General features: G+C 46.1%; 1 protein-coding gene across 2 annotated transcripts in view; it reads right to left on the bottom strand.

The window, feature by feature from the left end:
* KCNH1 (potassium voltage-gated channel subfamily H member 1) overlaps positions 1 to 20,336 on the bottom strand; it is a 311,923-nt gene that overhangs the window by 55,881 nt on the left and 235,706 nt on the right. For both annotated transcript variants that reach the window (XM_069459283.1, XM_069459284.1), the window contains exon 10: positions 13,250 to 13,446. In XM_069459283.1, coding sequence (XP_069315384.1) covers positions 13,250 to 13,446 — 197 coding nt within the window. The remainder of the gene's footprint in view (positions 1 to 13,249; positions 13,447 to 20,336) is intronic.

Raw genomic sequence — 20,336 nt, 5'->3', positions numbered from 1 at the left:
CACATGAGATCCCTGGGTCTGGATTTTACTCTGAGGCTGTAAGGAATGATTAATGGTTTTAGAATAAGTAAATGAGAGAGATCAGAGCTAGAAAGTCAACAAAAGATGTTCTTAACCATCTAACATGAAGGACAGGCCATAACCCTTGGGTCTTCCTTACCACTATCTCACAACCCCTAGCAGCAGGAAACTCACTCTCCTGTCTCATACCAGTCTTTCCTGAGACCCTAATGCCCCCTATGCTTTGTGATCTCTCCTCCAAGCAGAGAGTTCCACTGGGTTCTAGGCAGACACTGTTCATGAGAAGACAAAGGAAAATGATATCGTACTCTGTGAGTCAAAAGAACTGGCGTTAACCAAATGCTTGAATCTTCCTCCAAGAACCACTGGGGAGAAGAAATGCAATTTACACAAGAATATTCTTTGCAAGAAAAGAAGATACCTATTGCTGGGCTCAAGGTGCTCAAGGACGGGAGTGAGGGGAAAGGAGAAAAAGAGAACAGCAGAGGAGGAGGGAGAGAATCAGCAAGAGGGAAGGGGGAGGAGGCAAAGGGTGGTGTGGTGGGTTACACTGAGCTCCCCTCAAAAGCCCTGAACGCTGGTATCTGTGAATGTGGCCTTATTTGGAAATAAGGTCTTTGCAGTTGTAAGGATCTCAAGACGAAATCATCTTGGATTTAGGGGAGACCCTCAGTCCAATGATTGGTGCCCTTATAAGGGGAAGAGGAGGGAGACTTGACCCCCTGAGTCACAGGGGTAAAGTCCATCTAAACACAGAGGCAGAGATGGGAGTGGCGCTGCCACAAGCCAAGGATTGCCAGGACCCATCAGAAGCTGGAAGAGGCAAGGACGGATTCTCCCCTACGGCCTTCAGTGGAAGTATGTCCCTACTGACACCTTGATTTCTGACCTCTGGCCTCCAGAAGTGACAGAGAATAAACTTCTGTTGATTTAAGCCACCAAGTTTATAGTAATCTGTTATAGCAGTCATAGGAAACTAATGCATTTGGGGATCCCCCGTCTGAGTGCAGGGGGGAGGTATCACAGTACTTTCAAGAAGCTTCTAATATGATAGTTTTCCTCAGGGAGCTCAAGACTGATAAGGAATATCTGAGACTCCTAGACAATACAAGATATACATAAATAATAGAAAAAGTACAAATAAAGTGGAAACTAAGTCAATACAATGGAAACTTTGAGTCTGGATGCCCTTGACAGCCTAAGGGAGCCCAGAGGCCAGGCTCCTTCATGAGCCTGTCCTTGCCTTTGGTAAGGGGAGGGAGCAGGGTCTGCCCTGGACTCTTGCTCCTGTGCTCAGGGACCGGGGCTTTGGATGCATGGCTTCCCACCATTTCAACAGAAAAGCACCTATTGTCTCTGCAACCAAAGCCTTAGGGTCATATGAACTCACAGGGGGGTGAGGAGGGTTGTAGGCATCAATTATTCATAAACACTACAAGGGGTTCAAGAGGTCCCTGGACTAAAAGGCTCTGCACCCAGAGTGCATTACATGTGCACTTTCTGTTCTCCCCAGGCCTCCTACCCTCCCTATGCCAGCCCATTACAATTCTTAAGGATTTTGTGCTCAAGCCAGGGGTCCCGAATGGGGATTCACCCTCCATGAAGCACACACACGCACAGATAACAATTGACCACCAAGTGACACTTTGCAGGGTTTTCAAGCTTACGAATGTCAGGCCAATCTTTACTTTTGACCCAAAGGAAGAAGAAAATACTTCTCTGGCCAAGCAGAGCTGACTCCAAAACAATACCACCTGGCAAAGAAATGGCACTTCTGGGGTGACGGGATGCAAGTAGTAGTTATATGGATTATCCAGCCCTCTTGTCCCTGGCTACCTCTCCTGTCACTGACAGGAGGAAATGTTGCTAACACATGCACACAGGCACGTGCACACACAGACACACATCCACACAGCAGCAACACTCCTGGCAGACAGAATAGTACATCGGGGGAAGCAAGCAAACTTCCAGCCATGGGTATGAGAGGAGCGTGCATGTCCACGTATAAACAGTGCCTGGCTCTGCAGGAGATAGTAGTAGCCAAAGCCCATAGAGTGACAAAGGGGCAGATACTTATGCTCTAGTCCTCTCTGGGACCCTGTGCATGCACAGCAGCCCCCAGCAGTGGCAGAACGGGAAGAAGGAAGTACAGAGAGGCAGGGGGCGGAGGTAGGGGGAGGTCTACCCCTGCTCATGGGCACAGAATGCAGCTCTGCCTAACGGGTTAGCTGGGGCTGGTGGAAATGCAAGTGCTCTTAAAATGACTGCTTATAGATTCCAAGGAGTTTTGTTCTTCGTGACCACAGATAATTAGGAGCTGACTCCAGCACTAGTCAACAAGCTTAGAGCTGAAAGCACCCCTGTTCAGGTTCTAACCTGAGAGAAATGTCAGAGAAGAATTAGGAAATGCTTAAACACAAAACCCAGGATAAAAATCCTGGCAGCTCCTCAACTGCCTCAACATGCAGCATACTAGCTAAACAAAGCTACTCTGCTGCTAGATTCATCTGGCCATGAGGCAGGAGGATTGGGAAAACTGGATTTGGCACACAAACCCTTCCCTGTGTTTTTCTTCTAGCTCAGCTCACAGTTTGAGGTTCGCAAAAGCATCTGCCTCCCTGGGCAAAAAGTTTGGCTGTGCAGAGCAGGCACCAGGCTCCTCTTTTCAATAAATAATATTTGCAAAATCCATTCATCCTCCTGAAACTCTCCAATTATGAATATCTTTTGCCTTTATTTCTCAGTGCCCCTTTCTTTCCCTGAGCCCAATTCTTTCCCTAGACCCCCACTTTCCTAGGGCAAAGGGAAGTAGCTTCCAATCACAGCAACTTTTCTGAATCTTCTCCACAGCCAAATGAAAACCAATTAGAGAAGATATCAGAGAAAAGCAGCACTATTCACACTTCCTTTACATCATCATTTCATAATTGCTTTTATGAAATCAAATTAAGCCACATTCCTATTGCAAAAGTGCTTGAATTCATGCCTTTAGGGAAGGAGAGGTCAGCCATGAACTGCATGGCATGCTGCTAGTTATGGAGCCCTCAGTAGTGTACTTTTCTTTGCCAGGATTTCTGATATTCTATTAAGAATTCAATTTCCCAACTCCACAGATGTTCTCTTCTTTTTATATGTTATCCTTCCATCCCTTGCCATCTCTCACAGGATTTTCCCATGCCTGGAGAAGCCCTCTCCCTGCTCACAGTTATGGAATCCAGCTTCACATCTTGGTTCATCCAGATGGTTACAAAGGTCTAATAGAGTTAGGATGCAATATCACACTTCACCAATAGGGGGTGCTAAGTATACTCGCTCCAGCCTGAGGAGTACAGGGTTTTGGATGCTATAACATGAACAAGTATCCTTTAAAAATTCATACTCTGCCAACCAGAAGTTATTTTCATGTCTGGTTTAAGCATTAGCAAGAAGTGTGCTGGGAAATACAGTAGAACGCAGGAGCTGCCTGCAAACAGATCTCCTAGAGAAAAGGTACAATCTTCAGTATGCTGCCTGTAGCAAGAGGTGTTTGTTTGTTTGTTTGTTTGAGGCAGGGTCTCACTCTGTCACCTGGGCTAGAGTGTAGTGGCATCATCACAGTGCTACAGGTTTTTTAAAAATTAAATCTATCGTGGAAAATGTGCTGTCTCTTTCCAGTGTAGGCAGCTCAGGGACAGCTGGGTGGATGTGAAAGCCTGGGAAGTGAAAGGTTTCAGGAGCAGCTGGGTCCCTATAACGTTGCCAAGTAAAGTGGGAGTTAGGGTGGAAGAGGCAGCAAACTCACTGCTGGCCCCCTGGGAACATCCCTGCCTAGTCCATGTTGATCCACTTGTCCTTGGGGTTTCTAGGCCCCTCCAGGAAAAACCAACCCTAAAGGCTGCCCTACCCTGAAAGTCTGAGACAATTCCTTTCTGCGGTCTTCAAGCAATTTCCTCTTAGGTAAAACCAGGTAGAGAAGGAACTGGAAACAAGTTCGGGGGATGGGGAAACTGGCTAGTGGCTTCTCTTAACAGGCTCTCCCTTCCTAGGTTCTCATGGGTGAGCTATTCAAACTCATTGTTCTCCATCAGCCCATCAGGCAAAGACGCCTTCCTGATTAAGTACTGGTCACTTCTCTGGCCTCTCCTGATGGACGGAAGCAAACTGAAGCCCTGAACACTCCTGCCAGAGCATCACGAGGCTTTCGTGCTACCTTCACGGTACCAGAGCTAAGCCACGTGCCACACGGCTACTTGTCAGGAGGATGGCTCAGCCTCATTCTGCTCCATTGCTGGATTATCTGAACTCATCCACATCCCTTTCCTCCACCTCTGAACAAACAGCAAATGATCAAATGTCATCAGCCATCAAGCCCTGTCGTGCCTCCATAGGGCCCAGGTGTCCCTGGGCGGTGGCCAAGGGCCTGCTGCTTTAAGGGAATGACGCTGGAAATAGGGCAGCTGCAGCCTGCAAAGCCATCACTGGGCCGACAGCCTCCTCCAGGGGTACTGAGCCAGGGATGTTCTTCCAAGATCAGGGACATGGGGGTCACCATTTGGGAGAGGTACAGCAAAAAAGCAATGGCAGGGTCTTGGTGACTGCAAACTTGGACTCGAATTCTACCTCCAATTGGCTTATTGGGTGAGAGGCAAATCATTTAACCTCTCTAGGCGTCAGTTTCCTCAGCACCTAAATGAGACAATAACACAAGTAAAGGCTTTAGCACTTACTTGGCAGAGGAGATACTTAATAAATGAGGGTGTTCATTATTTTATGCTGGCATCAGGGGTACCTACAGAGACTGAGAAAACTCTAAACCCAGGGTCTGGGGGAGAGAAAAGGGGAAAAGATGCTATGAGATATATAGGCAAAGCTTCAGAGGGAGAAGAAAGAAGGGTGTCTCTATAGATACCATCTAGCAATAACAAAAGGGAGGCACATGCTGAATTTGGTTGGTAGATTTGTATATTTTTTGTTGGTTGGTTGGTTCGTTCATTCATTCTGTTTATTTCTGTTAACGTCCCATCTTAGAAGGTAGTTGTCATTGTGAGAGTTAAGAGAGGCAGCCTGGATTCAAATCCTGACTCTCTCCTTACCAAAAGCAGTGGCTAGAATAAAAGCCTCCATGACTGACTGGCAAAATTTATAAGGACATGCTCAAAACCACAGAGAAAATTTTTAAGAGTGGAAAGGACACTTAAATAGGAACAAGGAAGCACAAAAACATGGCAGATGAGGCTGAGCACAGTGACTCCTGCCTGTAATCCTAGCACTTTAGGGGGCCAAGGAGGGAGGATCATTTGAGGTCAGAAGTTCAAGACCAGCCTGGGAAATACAGCAAGACTCCATCTCTACAAAAAATAGAAAAAATTAGCCGGCATGGTAGTGCGTGCCCGTAGTCTCAGCTGCTCCACAGGGTGAGGTGAGAGGATCACTTGTGCCCAGGAGCTTGAGGTTGCAGTGAGCTGTGATGACGCCACTGCACTCTAACCTGGACAACACAGTGAGACCCTGTCTCAAAACAAACAAAAAAACTATGGCAGATGATTCAGAAACATCAAATTTGAGTGGACCAATAAAAGAACAAGAATATAATTTACAAGGAGGGACTTTGAAGCCAGTTAGAAAACATCCTTCAACAGCCTTCTAATATTAGCACATGTGCTGCCAAAATGAAGACAAAATACTCTTCGAAAACATAAGGCTGGCTGTTCACTAGAAAATGAGTGGACCACTTGTAACAGGGAGGGGGAGAGCTGAGTTCAGGAAGATGTTCAGAAAGCAGCGTGACTCTGCCAATGATCTCTGTTTGGGACTTTACCGAGGACCAAGTGACAGAGACCCCCACTGCTGGAGTATCTTTCAGCTTCTTGATGTTTTACAGGGAAGGCTCGTTCACTCTGCAGGTCAGGGACCATTTGAGCCGGGAGAGATATAAAAGAGCATCTAGTCCCTGATTCCTAAAGATATTCTGTAAACCACAAGCTGTAATGGATAGTAATAGGTATTTTATAATAGACAGTAGGTACTTATAATTAAAAAAACTGCAGGGACAAAATAAATGAGAAGTGCTGGGCCAAACATCTGCGATGTCAAGTAGCCAACTTGCTCAGGTGAGGCCTGACCCCATGATCTGGGACACACTGGCACTATCCCATTTATTAGGACTCAACCACATACACCCAGGATAATATTATTAAGGGTACCACTCTCCTCCAAAGGACTGCATCGGCCTTATACTCTTCTAAACTAGGCCAGATCGTTTCTAGTTTGTAGCAAACACAATGTATAACAGTACGCCAAGTAACTCGATGAGAGTTAAGGTAAATTACAACTTCCCTCTCTCTGCCCCTCCCCCACATGTGACCCTGCCACTCTCTCTGTCCATTCTGTCACTGGAGGAAGCAGTGCCATTCTGCACCAGCCTTCGCTGATCAGCCACCTGGTTCTCTGGTGCGACTTGAGGGGCCCAGGCACAGAGATTCGGATTTCTCGGTGTTACAATTCAGCCCCTCACTCCCCTTTAAAAACTTTTAGCACCTTATAGGACCTCTAAGTTCCAGAAAAGCTAAGTAGTAAGTTTGATGATTATCATCATTCATAAAAATAATGATAGCAACACATACACTGAGAACTTGCCATGTCCAAGTATGCTAAGGTACTACTATTGCCCCTATTTTATAAATGAATTGATTGAGGCCCAGAGAGGTTAGGTAAGTGGCTCAAGGTCACTAAGCAGAGCCAGGATTTGAACTCAAGTACTCTGACTGTGGAGTCCACACTTTTAACCACCTCTCTCTACTACCTCCATGTGACTATTCTGTGAGCCAGATTATCACGGCTCTTATCTTCCTTCTTTACTCTGCTGCGCCCACTCCTGTGGGTAATGAAAGGGAAGTATCATGGCTATACACCGACTGCACGTACGACAACATACCCGGCACTTTACCATCCTTTCCGCAGTGACCCTTTAGGGTCAGCAGTATGAATCCACAGAAGAGGAATAATTACTTGTTCAATGCCCACCCCCCACCACCATGCCAGCTAGCAAGTGGCAGAGCCCAGATGTGAAGATCTAGCTTTACAGCCTATGTTCAGTGCAGAACTTTATTGCTTCCTTAGAAACAGCCTGATTCAGCCTGACCAACTGCGGTTTAAGCTGGTTCATACATAACGAAGCAAGGAGTACTTCTGCTATCTCCCACCCCCAGGATCTTTATGGGTTCTGCTATGTGTTTCTTGGGGTACTGGGGACCAGTGAGGATCCAAAGAAGACCACATAGGTCCCTAACATTTCTTGCTGATCCTCCTGAGGAAAAAAGAACTTGATTTTTATTTATATTGTGTTGTTCTGAAAGAATTATGGTCATGTCACTCACATCCCGCCCCTAATTCCAACACCATGATTTTATTATCTTCTTGGCTTGACAGACTAATAGATGATTTTAATTTCAGAGAAGCCCACACTATGGAGGGATGACAAGGAAAATATGGGCTGCGCAGAGATCATTGTAAAAACTTAGGCTGTGATGATTCCGTGGAGTAGTGGATGACATTTCTAAGCACCTGGCTTCATGGTCTTCCCTTCTTACCGCCCTTCCACAGGAATTTGTTCAGGGAGAAAATTGAAAGGCTTTCCAATTCCACCTGCGAGCAGAGATTTCTCCAAGCCTCCGATGCTTTCTCTTCTCCAGAATAAAATGCTCTCTGGTTAAAGTAGGCTAGAAATGTAAATATGGTATTCAAGACAGTTCACTATGGAAACCTCAGTTCTAGAAAACAGTCATCAGAAGGGCCCTGCTTTGAAAGCATCAGCAACTACAGTTCCAGCTCCCTCCCAAACCCACTAGATTGGGGCCTTAATCAAACTAAAAAAGAAAAAACATCATCCTGGAACAAATTAATATAAGCAAACACTGCAAAACAGACTCAGTACACAATATTGGCTTTGTAAAAATAAAGCCCTACGCAGAGTAAGAACCACCCCACCAATTACCTACATGCCAATTATCCCATGCACCGACTGCTGTTAATTACCTAATTGCTCATCTGCTGTACATCATTTAATTGTGGCACATTTCTTCCACTGTCCTAATGATCAGCAGGAGAACCCAATTCCCTAGGACCTGGGAAGAGAAACCTCATCTCAGTCGAAAGGAAAGTAGAGCCCAAGTGAAACACTGATTAAACAAATGGGTCTGGCTAGAAACCAAGGGCAACAACGTGTGAACTCAGGGACTCCAAGACTGGAGGAGAAGAAGGGGATGGGCAGTGGGGAGGAGAAAGGGCCAAACACGTGCTCAGTGGTTCCTATAGGTACTATGTCATTTTTTACTTTTGTTTGTTTTAATGTATGTGAGCTTCTCAATAAATCTAATTACAAAGGACTTATAGTAGCCCCTTTCTACAGATAAGGAAACAGCGGCTTAGAATAGTTCAGAAACTTGCTCGAGGGCACATTGCTAGTCAGTAGTCAAACCAGTATTCAAACCTAGGTCCTTAGACTCAAGGCAGTGATCTTTCTAGCAAGTTACTAATATCCCTGCAGGGTTAACCTGCTGCCTAACCAAGGTGAAGGATGCCACGCCTCCCGGGCACGCCCAGCAAGAACGGTGTGCCTGGTGTCCCTACTACCATCCGGGGGAAATGTCTCATGTCCTCCAGCCTGGGGTACTACTGTGCATGCTTCTAAGTGTGCTGGACAGAGATATTTCGGAGACAGCCCATGCCGCCCCTGAAAAGCCAACAGACTGGAAGAAAGCCGAAGCCAAAGAAGGCCGACATGGGACGAGCTGAGAGCACACTTCACACTTCATGAAGGCCCACCACGGGATGTGACACTGCATGGCCAGAGGAGCACCCACAGGGTCAGAAAATGCCACTTGCTCAGTGGGTGACCTCAGAAAGGGGATTCCCTTCCCCACTGTCTTCTGGTTTATTCCTTTGAGAAATGGGGATGAAATGGGGATGATATGGCAATGTCATGAGGCTGTTCTGAATATTTAGTAAGCGGACATAAAACACATACTGCCATTACGTGGTAGCTTGTGCAATATCTGAATTTGGTGATAATTTTAGTATTAATAATAGGCAAAGCTCTGATTATACACAGAAGAGGACTCTGGGCCTGGAGGAAAATGCCCATAAAGCTGACACCTTGGAGGCTGGGGTTTGGGATGAGGGAGGCTCACCTGCCCCTTCTTTTCATGACTGTGTTTTCCTCTTGACTCCCTGGTGACTGGCCTAAGGTCTCAAAATAGCCTGATTTTTCCCTCCAAGAATGGATCTGGCCAAAACAGGGGGTGAGTGCTGACTTCTCCACTGACAGGAGAGGGGGGCAGCGAGGCCGGCAATGGGTTCTACTTCCCAGAGTGGCAGGCCCCTCCTTTGCTGCATGAGGTGCAGAGACAAGGAAAAGATGGCATCCCCCCCCCCGCCAGAACATTCTGCAGAGCAAAAACCCTGTATGAGCAAAGGCAGAGGAATTGCCTTCTTTTTATTTTTCAAAAGGCACAAGATCATAAAAGGTAGAACAGTCACGTGGACAAAACCAAAATAAAAATAAATTGTAACTTAATTGAGCACTTAGTATGTGCTAGGCTTTGGGTATAAGAGCTTTGCAAGTATTATTTAATCTTTGCAACTATCCTATGAGGTAGAAATTTTCGTTATCCACATTGTACAGATGAGGAAGCTTTTATAGCTTGTACAGACCAACAGAAGCACTAAGTAGCAGAAGTCTGGCTCAGAGCCCACAAGTAAGAAAGGCTAAAGGTCAAGATACTAGAATGGCCTCCAGGTTCTGCCTCCTGCATCCTTGCCTTGCCTTGTGGCTTTGGAGGGAAAGGGAGGAAGGTGGCAGGTCCCTTCCTGAGTTGGGTCCCAAGAGTAGAGTGGAGAGACAGTGGTGCTCATACACCTGGGTTTAGGGATAAAGGGATATGGCTTAGACTACAGAGGCCAGAGCAGGCCAGGAAGCTGCAAGGAGCGGGAAGGCTCCTGGCTGAGGCGTCATTTCTGGCTCCAGTTCTTTCATTACCAACCCAGCTCTCTGACCTTTCTATAACATGTCATACTTGTAAAATGAGGGTGGTGGGAAAATGGAGAAGAGACGGGACGGCCACTGAGGTGCCTTCCCTCTCAGTCTCTGTGCACACGGGCGGAGACCTACAAGATCAAACAACTCCTTCCACGGATGCCGAAGGCACTGTATACTCAGAATCTTAGCAAATAACACACTTGATTTTGCCAAGATAGAAACAGTCACAAGAATACAATTCACTTTGCCAGGGGAAAACAAAATAGCTACAAGAATAATTCATGCATGTAATGTTCTCATCTTCTATGCTCTATGTAACTACGAATTAATTCTCAGAAGGACACAATGAGAGACTACAATGGCAATACCCAAAAGGACAAGCCGCTTTTTTTCCAAAAAAAGAATGGGCTACCTCTTTACACAAAGGCTCTCACTAAAATCCCTTTGACTCCATACCAGTGTCATACATAGGCACTTCGGGTTGGAAGGAAATTTGAAAGCCAACTAGTTTGACTCTGCGTCAGATGCCTAAGTCCTTTCCACGATGTTTCTGAATGTGGGTACCTAGGAATTGCCCAAATACCCTCAGAACAACAAAACCTGACACCACTCAGAGCAGCCTGTTTCATTCTCTGGGGAGCTCTGATCTTTTCAAAGGACTTTCTTTCTTGTACTGTGCTAAACTCTGTCTGCAACTTTGGTTCTTCCCCTGCACCTCGTGGCTGTGCAAAGTCCCTCAAAAACATGACCCCCGAGTCTTCTCTTCCGCAGAGCTATCAATCACTCTGTACTTACAAAACCAGTCTGACCGCAGAGGTGATGTTGTTTTTGTTGTCGTTCTTGGTTTTGTTTTGTTTTTTAAGACAGATTTACTTGATCCACGATTATTCCAATATGATTACTCCTCCAAGTAACCCAAACGGCATGTTTTTTTCAACCTACATTACCAGCAACACTGAAAGCTGATTATAATCAACTTGCTTTTATAGAAAGAAGGAATAAATCAAAAAATAGACTCTAAGAGAATCCACGTGGCTAAAAGTATCACCAGCAAGCACTCCATGTTCCCAGCCAACAGATCAGCCAGGAAGAACTATGAACGCACCCTTCTCTACCACCCACAACCCCCGACTGGAATTTAAACGCCCAGGTTTCCAACCACAGACTCATGAAAAGCATCTAGCCACAACTTTGCATTTTATGATGGGGAAACCGAGACCCATAGATGCCGTCTCTTTCTCTTTACCATCCTCAAGTGTTGTCAGTTCTAGGTGCCCCACACTCGGTTACGCACTGAGGATGCCAAGGCACCAAGTCCCTGCCCTCACAGGTCTCGGAGCAGGGACTCGACACTCAGTGCAATTCAAGGCACTTAAAACAGCTGGAGGAATACCGTAGGGGTAACCCCATGACAGGCATTTGGAACCTTGTACAAAGGACTTGGAAGACAAAAGGTTGTTTCCTTCCTTCAGACTATGCTCCAACTGCCCTCCAAGTCAAAGACCTGGCCTTTCTGTTGGGCAAACTCATCCTTTGACTCAGCCCAGGCACCGTCCCTGACACTTCATCCCAGCTCCCCCGAGCTGCCCTCCCTCTTTCTGCCCCCGCCACACTTTGAACAAAATCGCAACCACTGTATTCAGCGCTGTATGCTGCAGTTATCCTTCCTGTGCTGGTCTTCTCCATTAGACTTCAGGTTTCTGGAGGTGGGGAATTAAGTATAATTTGGTTTTATATGTCAAGCCTAGTTCAGCTGGCACAGTACTGGGTTTGATGAATGAAGAAATAAGTAAACATTTCAGCGGTCTTAAAGGTTCACAGGGGTTGGTCATACACAGGAGGAGAGAAAAGAATTCCAGGCCGAGGAAGCAGCATGCCAGAGACACAGTGCTCTGAACGGCTATCGTATGCTTGAAGAACTGTGTGGAATCTTCATGGTGGCAGGGGTGGGCCTGGGGAGGAGGGGTTGAGGTCGGGGATCGGGAGTTAAGTGTGAGCCAGATGTGGACAACCACATAAGCCATGCTGAAGCATGCAGACATTATCCTGTAGTCGGGGGTGGGAGGGAAGTGACATGATTAGATTAGTTTTAGGAAGGTTGGTTGAGTGGCCATAAGAAGGGAGCATTGCACAGAGGGCAAACATGAGGCAGGAAGCTGAGTTTGGAGCCCACGGCATGATCCAGCCAGGGCACGGGGAGGGTCTGTAATGAGGGGTTTTGTGCCCTGAGACTTCTGTGAGGGAAGCAAAGTATGGACTCAGATTTGGGAGCTACGGTGGAACCAACAGGACCCGATGAGTAACCCAAGGCATGGGCGAGGGAGAAGCAACATCAACAATGATGCCCGGGTTTTGAACCTGGAACCTCAGGACAAATCCGACACTGTAAATAGAGACAGGGACCAGGAGACGAGGAACAGATTTGGGGGAAAGATCATGAGGTCATTTTGGGAAAGATTCCTATGACAACGTTTCTAGAAGACTTCTCTAGGTGCGGAGCTACCTTGTTAATGTTTTAACCAAAAGCAATACATGAAGTGCAAGAAAATCAGTCACGAAAACCCAACGAGTACAAGACAAATATTTCAATCCCCACAGAGACAGATGGAGCAATTCTGATTTGAGGATGAAAGAAACAACTTCAGATGAGAAACTGTCTGGTTCTTAAGCTACTAATCGTTTCTCAACCAGTTTACTTGGCAGTTATACACAAAATATTCTCTAGACAATCAAATTCCACGTCTTTCTTATTTTCTTGATGCAACTAAATCATTTTCACTTCTTTTAAAAAAATTATCATTACCAGCTGGCTGGCTACTGGCTTCACACCACTCAGCAGGTCCCGGTCACCAGGGAGAGTTCAGTTGACATTAATTAGGTGGCCCCATGCAGGCATTTATTGACTAGCAACCTCATGTTTTACTCATCTTTTCACAATGCTAGGAGGAGGTCTGGATATTGCTGGGGAAAAAAGCCCACAGACACACAGGAACAAATCCCTTCTGCACCAAAACTGATCCGTCTTCTAATCTAGCAACATTCTCTCTTTCCTCCATTTTATAGCAAAAGCTCTGCCAAGCAAGCAATGAATAGGACCTCTTTAGAACCAATTACTCCACTTAAATACACAGTGAAGGGACTTAAATATCACAGTGATTGACCAAAGTGCGCAGGACTATTCTTTGTAGAAGAGAACTGAAATGGTCAGCTCACCCTCTTCCTCAGGTTGTAGGTGAGAATCAGGTTCCGGGAGAAGGAGTGGGAGAAGGCCGTGTAGAATTCCAGCACTTTCTGCAGCGCGTCCCGTTTGATCACATGCAGGTCACAGTAAGTCAAGGCCCTCACGTTGGCACAGGACTGGGCAAGGGTGGTTTCCTTCCAGAACACATCTCCAAACACGTCTCCTTTCCCTAAGGAGACAAGGCCGTCATGAGGAAAGTGCCGGCCAGGAGGGGTCTTGCCACCCAGCCGGCTTCCCTCTGCTCTCCAGAGTTGCCATCCACTCCGCGTTCTGCTGCTCGGGCTCAGGAAAGACAAAAACAATTTCAACTTGAACCTTAACAACATGCTATTTAAGAAACTTTAAAATATCACATAACACACGTCAAAGTTTGATCAATAGCTTTGAGATCATTAATGTTACCTCCTTGAAAGGTTATCCCGATCATCTGTCCAAAATGAGACATCCATTATTCTTTATGACACCCCCTTTTCTGTAACACTAATCATAGTCTGTGATTATATTGTTTGTTTACTGGTTTCTTATGTGTCTCCCAACTTGAGAGTTCATGTGTCTTATTCCTCCATGTAACACGGTACCTGTTGCATCGTAGGAGTTCAATCAATATTTGCAGGCAGCAGGGAAGTGAGGAAGGAAGGTGGACTGTGGGTCTACACTGCTGTGACTCACTGAGAGGTGAGTGTTTAGGCTACCAGTGGGGAGGGTGTGGACTCTTCAATGGGGAACTGAAGAGCAGGAGAGGTCTCCTCTGTCTGGGATGATTTACATGGAAGAAGTCAGGTAAGTGTGGGGTACTATGGCTCCCATACTCCGTCCACCACCTTAAGGTTTAATATTTGTATGGTGCCTCCTTCCTCGTCCTCTCTCCCATACCTCCTTCCAAAGTATGTCCCTTATCCTTGCCAAATACCCTCCTGGGAGTACAAAAATATGGGCCTTGCATAAATGGCATCTCCTACCACTCCACAAGAATACATTTAGTAAGTCAATAGATTAATGCTATGGACTGAATGTTTGTGTCCCCCCGCCCCCGCCCAATGCATATGTTGAAACCCTACCCTTCAGCGCAATGATATCAGAAAGTAGAGCTTTGGGGAGGTAATTAGGTCGTGAGAGTGGAGTCTTCACAGATGGAATTAATGCCCTTATAAAAGGGAACCCAAAGAGCTCTCTCGTGCTCCTTCCACCATGTAAGGATACAATGAGAAGTAGGCAGTCTAGATCCCGGAAGACAGCCCTCACCAGAACCTGACCATGCTGGCAGCTGATCTCGGACTTCCGGGCTCCAGAAGTGTGAGAAATAAATTTCTGTTGTTTATCAGCTACCCAGTCTCAGGTATTTTGTTACAGAGGCCCAAACTAAGCAAGTACTAATCTCACACGGCCGTATCCTGGGTCAAACTTGTACCAATCATCTCTAAACATCTGCTTTCCACACCTAGGGACATTCTTTCTGCCTTTCCCAGCAAGCAACATTTTAACATATGTCTAATGCAAAACCTAATTCATTCCTGGCACAGCCTCTGGTTATAAATAGCTTAAAATGTTGTTTATCTTGCCTGTAAATTTTCAGCACAGATAAACACAAATTTGAATCCCCAGGGAGCCAGAGAGGAGTATGCCGGGGGAAGGGGAAAATGCTACAAAGGGCGAAAAGTAATGTATTCAAGCGAACTGTCAGCCTATGCACCGGATCAGCCAAGCTCCATAGCTGGAGTCCAGGTACCTGTAGCTCCGTATGATTAACAGGGCAGCTGTTTTCTTAATCAAGGCTAAGGAGGCAATTATACTTTCAAGCACATGGACAGAACTTTACGTTTTCTCAAACATCAAAAAGTATCTACTTTAAAAATATAAGATACTCCATGGGCGCAGCCTTCTCTAAGCACCTCCAAATGTAAGCTGAAAGACAAATGTACTGGATGCATTAATTCACAGTTCTCTATGTGTTAGTTCTAATTTATGAAGACGGTTTTACTGACTCAATGTGAGTAGGATACATGCTTGGGGTAGCTTCTAGGTAAATATCTCTTTAAATCTGTGCTATTTAGATTCCCTTACCAAGTTATTTTTTCCAAACATCTGTAATATGGGAGGGCTAATTTAGGGCTGGGGTGAGTAGCGGGGAACATTTCTCTCCGAGGCACACTAACTGGCTTCCATGGAAATTGGCTTGTTCATTTTGTAATCCCTAGTACTGAGTTCCAACCAACAAGGCTGGCCAATTTACATATTAAGCATTCTGTAACTTCCCTCCACTTCCCACAATAACTCATGTGCCCTTCATATTTATGTCATCTTATTCTGCTAGAGAATGCTCTTCCTCTGAAACATTATGGCAGATAGTTAAAAAATGGACCCCATCCATTCTTTTCCCTATTATAATACGTGCTGCAACTCACATCAAGAGGTGAAGCCCAATTCCCTTCCTCTCGAATCTGGGCTGGCCGTAGTCACTGGCCTTGACCAACAGAATATGGCAGAAGTGACCTTCTGGAATTTTGAGGTAAGGTCATAAGAAGCCTTGAAGCTTCTACCTTGATCTCTTAGAACACTCATTCCTGGGACTTTCCCTCTGGGACCCAACCAACACGTGAGAAGCGCAGCCACATAGGGGTCACATGTAAACGCTCTGGTCCATATCCCAGCTGAGCTCTCAGCTGACAGTCTCAACTGCCAGTCATGCCAGGCAGTTGGTTATCTGGCACAATCCAGCCTTCAGATGACAGTAGCTCCGGCCAACATCTGCCAGCAACTACACGTGGGAAGCACAAGTGAGGACCAATCAGCTGAGCTAAACAACCCACAGAATGGTCAGAGACAAAAATAAATTTCTTAAGCCACTAAATTTAGGAGAGGTTGCTACACAATAGATAACCAGAATACACAGAAGCGTGGCGCTCTAGGTTGAGACGCTCAAGAGGAATTACCTGATAGGTTACCTAGTATTACAGCAGAACATCACAAATCATCCCAGCTCTGAGCTGGCCTCCCTACTTCCTTCCCTGAAAGAATGACACGAGAAAGAGGAAGGAGGGACTCTAACAGGGACAGATTTTTCTGGGGAAACATTTTGAATATCAGTGAGAAAATGTAGAGCTTACAAAACCTGCAGTCTCCTACTGGGTTGAAACATGGTATAAACTATAACTACTGGGAGTAGAAATGAATTGGTAATGTTGCCTGACTCTTTTTAAGATTACCCCATTTAAACAAGATCCAATATATGAACATTACACTTCTCAAATAAATATGGGAGTACTTTTTAATTATAAAAGAACTCATTAGGTAAAATAATAGCACCTCATGTGCATTGAACATATGAATTTATCAAAAAAAATTCAGTTTATAAACAACTCTTCAGGAGCATATCTGTTGCACAAAACAAAGGGCAACCATATTGTGGTTGGAACACATCACAAAATAAATAAGTATATCTTTAGAAATGACAACCTTCCCATGGTAAAAAGTTTTCCAATCAAAGGTTTGCACAGAAACAATAAATGGAGGGTAGTTCCTACTACAAAAAGTATTTCACGGTAAGATAATCAAGATTAAACGGCGGGGCCTGGGAGTCTCAGTGTTGTCATAACTCGAGTTTGATTTTCAACCCAAATTGAAAATCATACAACTTCACTTCCTGTCAAGGAAGCATTCTGGGTATAAATTATCTGTTAGTGAGATTTAAGGATGTGGTGTCAGAGGACCTGTCAGATTCAAAACAAACCCAGGACTATTCGGGCAAATGAGAAATGTTTTTATGACATACATAACCTGGGAAAACCGTCAAAGGGAAGGATACAGAGCATTTGGCAGGCTGCTCGTAAGTTGCACACATCACTGGAAATAATGACTTCCCAGGTCAGGGTTGCAAATCAGAAACCCGGACAAGTACGACACCCACATTCGCCTCTCATCTGCTAGTGTGTGCAATGATCATTCACTCAAGAACAAAAGGTACCCCAACGCGCTCGGCTATCAAACTACTGGAGGCAATCAGTGCATTGATTTATTTATTACACTGAGGCTCTGGGTGCAGAATGTTAAAACCTAATGTTCCAAGTCTCTAAAATACTAACATTCTAAGTAGACGTTCTGAGCTGGGGAAAAGAAAAGAGGAGTGGGGGAAGTAAGGAAAGACAGTCTAATTAAAACTCCAGGCAAACATCCCAGTACTAATTAATCCTCCTCCTCCTCGCCCTCTCAACTGTCTTCACTGAACCTTCACTTCTGCTGGACAGAAACAGCCCTATGGAGGACGAGCATGGGACTGAAGAACATCCACAAAACAGGTGGGAGGGAGGACACAGGGCTGCCCTGGCACAGGGACAGGGAGGGGCCATCTCTGCAGGGGGCCCATCATGGGAGAAAACCAAGCCCCTGCAGGCAGTTTCATTTAGTGAAGGGCAAAGCCCGGAAGGGCCACTTGAGGAGGCTGCAGGGAGGTGGGTAGGAATGGGGGGTGGGGCCGACAGGGAGACCAGGGTGAATTCAAGAGGTGCTAGAACCAGGGCCTAGGAAGGATCACACAGCCTTCCTGAATGTTAAAGAACTGCAGGAAGCAATTCTGATCTGAACCCTACAACTGAGTCTGGAACCCTCCAGAGAAGGCCCTGTTTATTCAAAGACAGGTTCTGAGTGAGCTTGGCTGGCCTGAGGCATCAGAGCAAAAAATGAAATTTCTGGCTGCTTCTCTCCACTATTCTTTATGATGTGCCCCTCAAGGACTACTCATAGTGGTATCCTTTACTTAGCAAAACATAATTCTGAAGTTAAAAATCACTATCTGCCGCTAAGATCATTATTTCTAGACCCAACCAGTTACAAAGAACTCATTCAGTGTTTCATGCAACTTTTGCCAGGCACTGTTCTAGGGGCTGAGATATAACAGTGGAACAACTGATGCAGTGAGAGATGGAGACATTAGGAGATTATGACATTTTCAGGGCTATAATAGGGGAGAGGACAGGAGGGGTAACCCGCTTAAGCTCAAGGGGTAAGGAAGTCTTCCAAGATTTGATGTCTGAGCTGAGACCTGAAGGATGAGTTCAAGTTACCCAGCATAAAGCTGAAGCATGGAGAAGATTCCAGGTAGCAGGAACAGCATGTGCAAAGGCCCTGAGGCACAAGGATCAGGCTCCTTAGCGAAACAGAAAGTCATTCAGAAGCTTCTGAATCACCCCACATTTTGAATTATCTGCTCCTTCACTCACCTGTAGAGATAAGTGTTGCTGGTTTACATTTTGTAATGGTTTGAGGAGCGTGCATGGTTTCCTCATTCAGCTGCAAACTCACCTAAGCACCTTCCATACTCTATACACTGAGAGAGGCCAACACTAATTTGTTGAGTAGCTGTTTAAAGATCTGGATCCACTATTCTGTGGAGGGGCTTCTCTGGGGGGCTGAAAGAAGTGCTAGAAACACAGAGTGCAGTGAGGGCTGCCCCTCTCCACCTACCCCACTGCTTTTATTCCTCCTCCCTAGGGCATCAGAAAGTCCTTTGTCCTCAAGCCATTTCCGCACAAGGGGGCTTTTCACTCACTTCATAAGGATGGTGAAATGCAACTGCTGATCGCCGAGGGAGCTCTGGGGAAGGGGCCTTCTCTCTCCTGGCCCTGGGAAGATTCTGCTTATGAGGTATATAAACGGGGCTGGATTAATCTTTCCAGGCAAGCCCTAAGCAGAATGTTTGCACACCCACTGAACTGGATAGTTCAGGGGGACAATGACAAGGACTCAGACAGTTCTCAGACCACCTGTTCGTCTTATGTTCCAGGTATGTTAAATCCAGGTCCCCTTGTAGGTTCTTAGAGACACGAGTAAGACAAAAGGAGAATATGCCTCAATGTGCTCCTCCCCAGTCCCGCCCCCAGCATGTTTGCCAAGAACTTGATCATCTGCTCTTTCAACATGAGTTTCAGGGCCAGATGAGCTGGCTGGAAGCCCAGGGCCACCCCACTGGAGGCTTGCACTGGCCCCTGCCTGCCTCTTTCCCTCCCTCTCTGCCCTCCAGTCACCCTGGGATTCTTTGAGTCCCTCTAAGTTTGGCTCCCCTCACACATCAGGGCTTTCCCAGCACTGCCTCGGACACTCCAACCCGCTCCTTGGACAACTCCTGCTCATCCTTCAAAATACGCCCACATGTCCTCTCTGATGCCCTGACCAGAGCAGCTCCCCATTATGTGTGCCCTGTGCATTCCTTGTTCCCTCTGGAAGCACCCACCATACTTGTCACTGCCACACCCCCAGCACCATCTCTGGCACATGGCAGACACTCAATGGTTGTCGAATGCACAAATAAATGAACAGCATTTGACATCTTCCTAACCTCTCCCAGCCTCAATGTACTCAGCTATAAAACGTCGATAACAATACCAACCTGCTATGGTCTGAACATCTGTGTCCCCCACCCCCGCCTCCCCAAATCCGTATGCTAATCCTAAACCCAATATGGTGGTATTTGGAGGTGAGAGCTTTGGGAGGTGATTGGGTCATGAAGGTATCGCTGTCATGATTGAGATTAGTGCCCTTCTAAAAGAAACCCCAGAGAGCTCCCTCACCCCATCTTCCATGTGAGGACACGGTGGGAAGGCACCAGCTATGAACCGGAAAGCAGACCCTCACCAGACACCAAATCTGCTGGTACCTTGACCTTGGACTTCCCAGTCTCCAGAACTGTGAGAAATATATTTCTGCTGTGTATAAGCCACTCAGCCTCTGGTATTTTGTTACAGCAGCCTGGACAGACTGTGACACCACCTCATGGGGCTGTTGTGAGGTTTCCATGGAAGAATGTGAACAAAGAACTTAACACTGTGCTTGGAACACAGTAAGTACTCAATAAATAGTAGCTGCTGTAAAAGAAGAGTCCTCCCAACAGCCCTGTGAAGCAAATTCCACAGGGATTATCAGCCCCATTTTAAAGAGAGAAAAGTGAGTTCCAGAGAGGCCTCACTGCCTGCCTGTGACTGCTGTGTGGCCCCCAAGCTAGCAGAGCCTCCCCCCAATGCTCCCAGTGGGCTATCCTCTGTATCCCCTCCTGCTTCAATCCATGTTCAG

The sequence above is a fragment of the Eulemur rufifrons genome, chromosome 27 (genome assembly GCF_041146395.1).
Source record: "Eulemur rufifrons isolate Redbay chromosome 27, OSU_ERuf_1, whole genome shotgun sequence".
Taxonomy (NCBI): domain Eukaryota; kingdom Metazoa; phylum Chordata; class Mammalia; order Primates; family Lemuridae; genus Eulemur; species Eulemur rufifrons.
The sequence above is the reverse complement of the archived record's forward strand: the minus strand, read 5'-3'. Positions and strand labels throughout refer to the sequence as shown.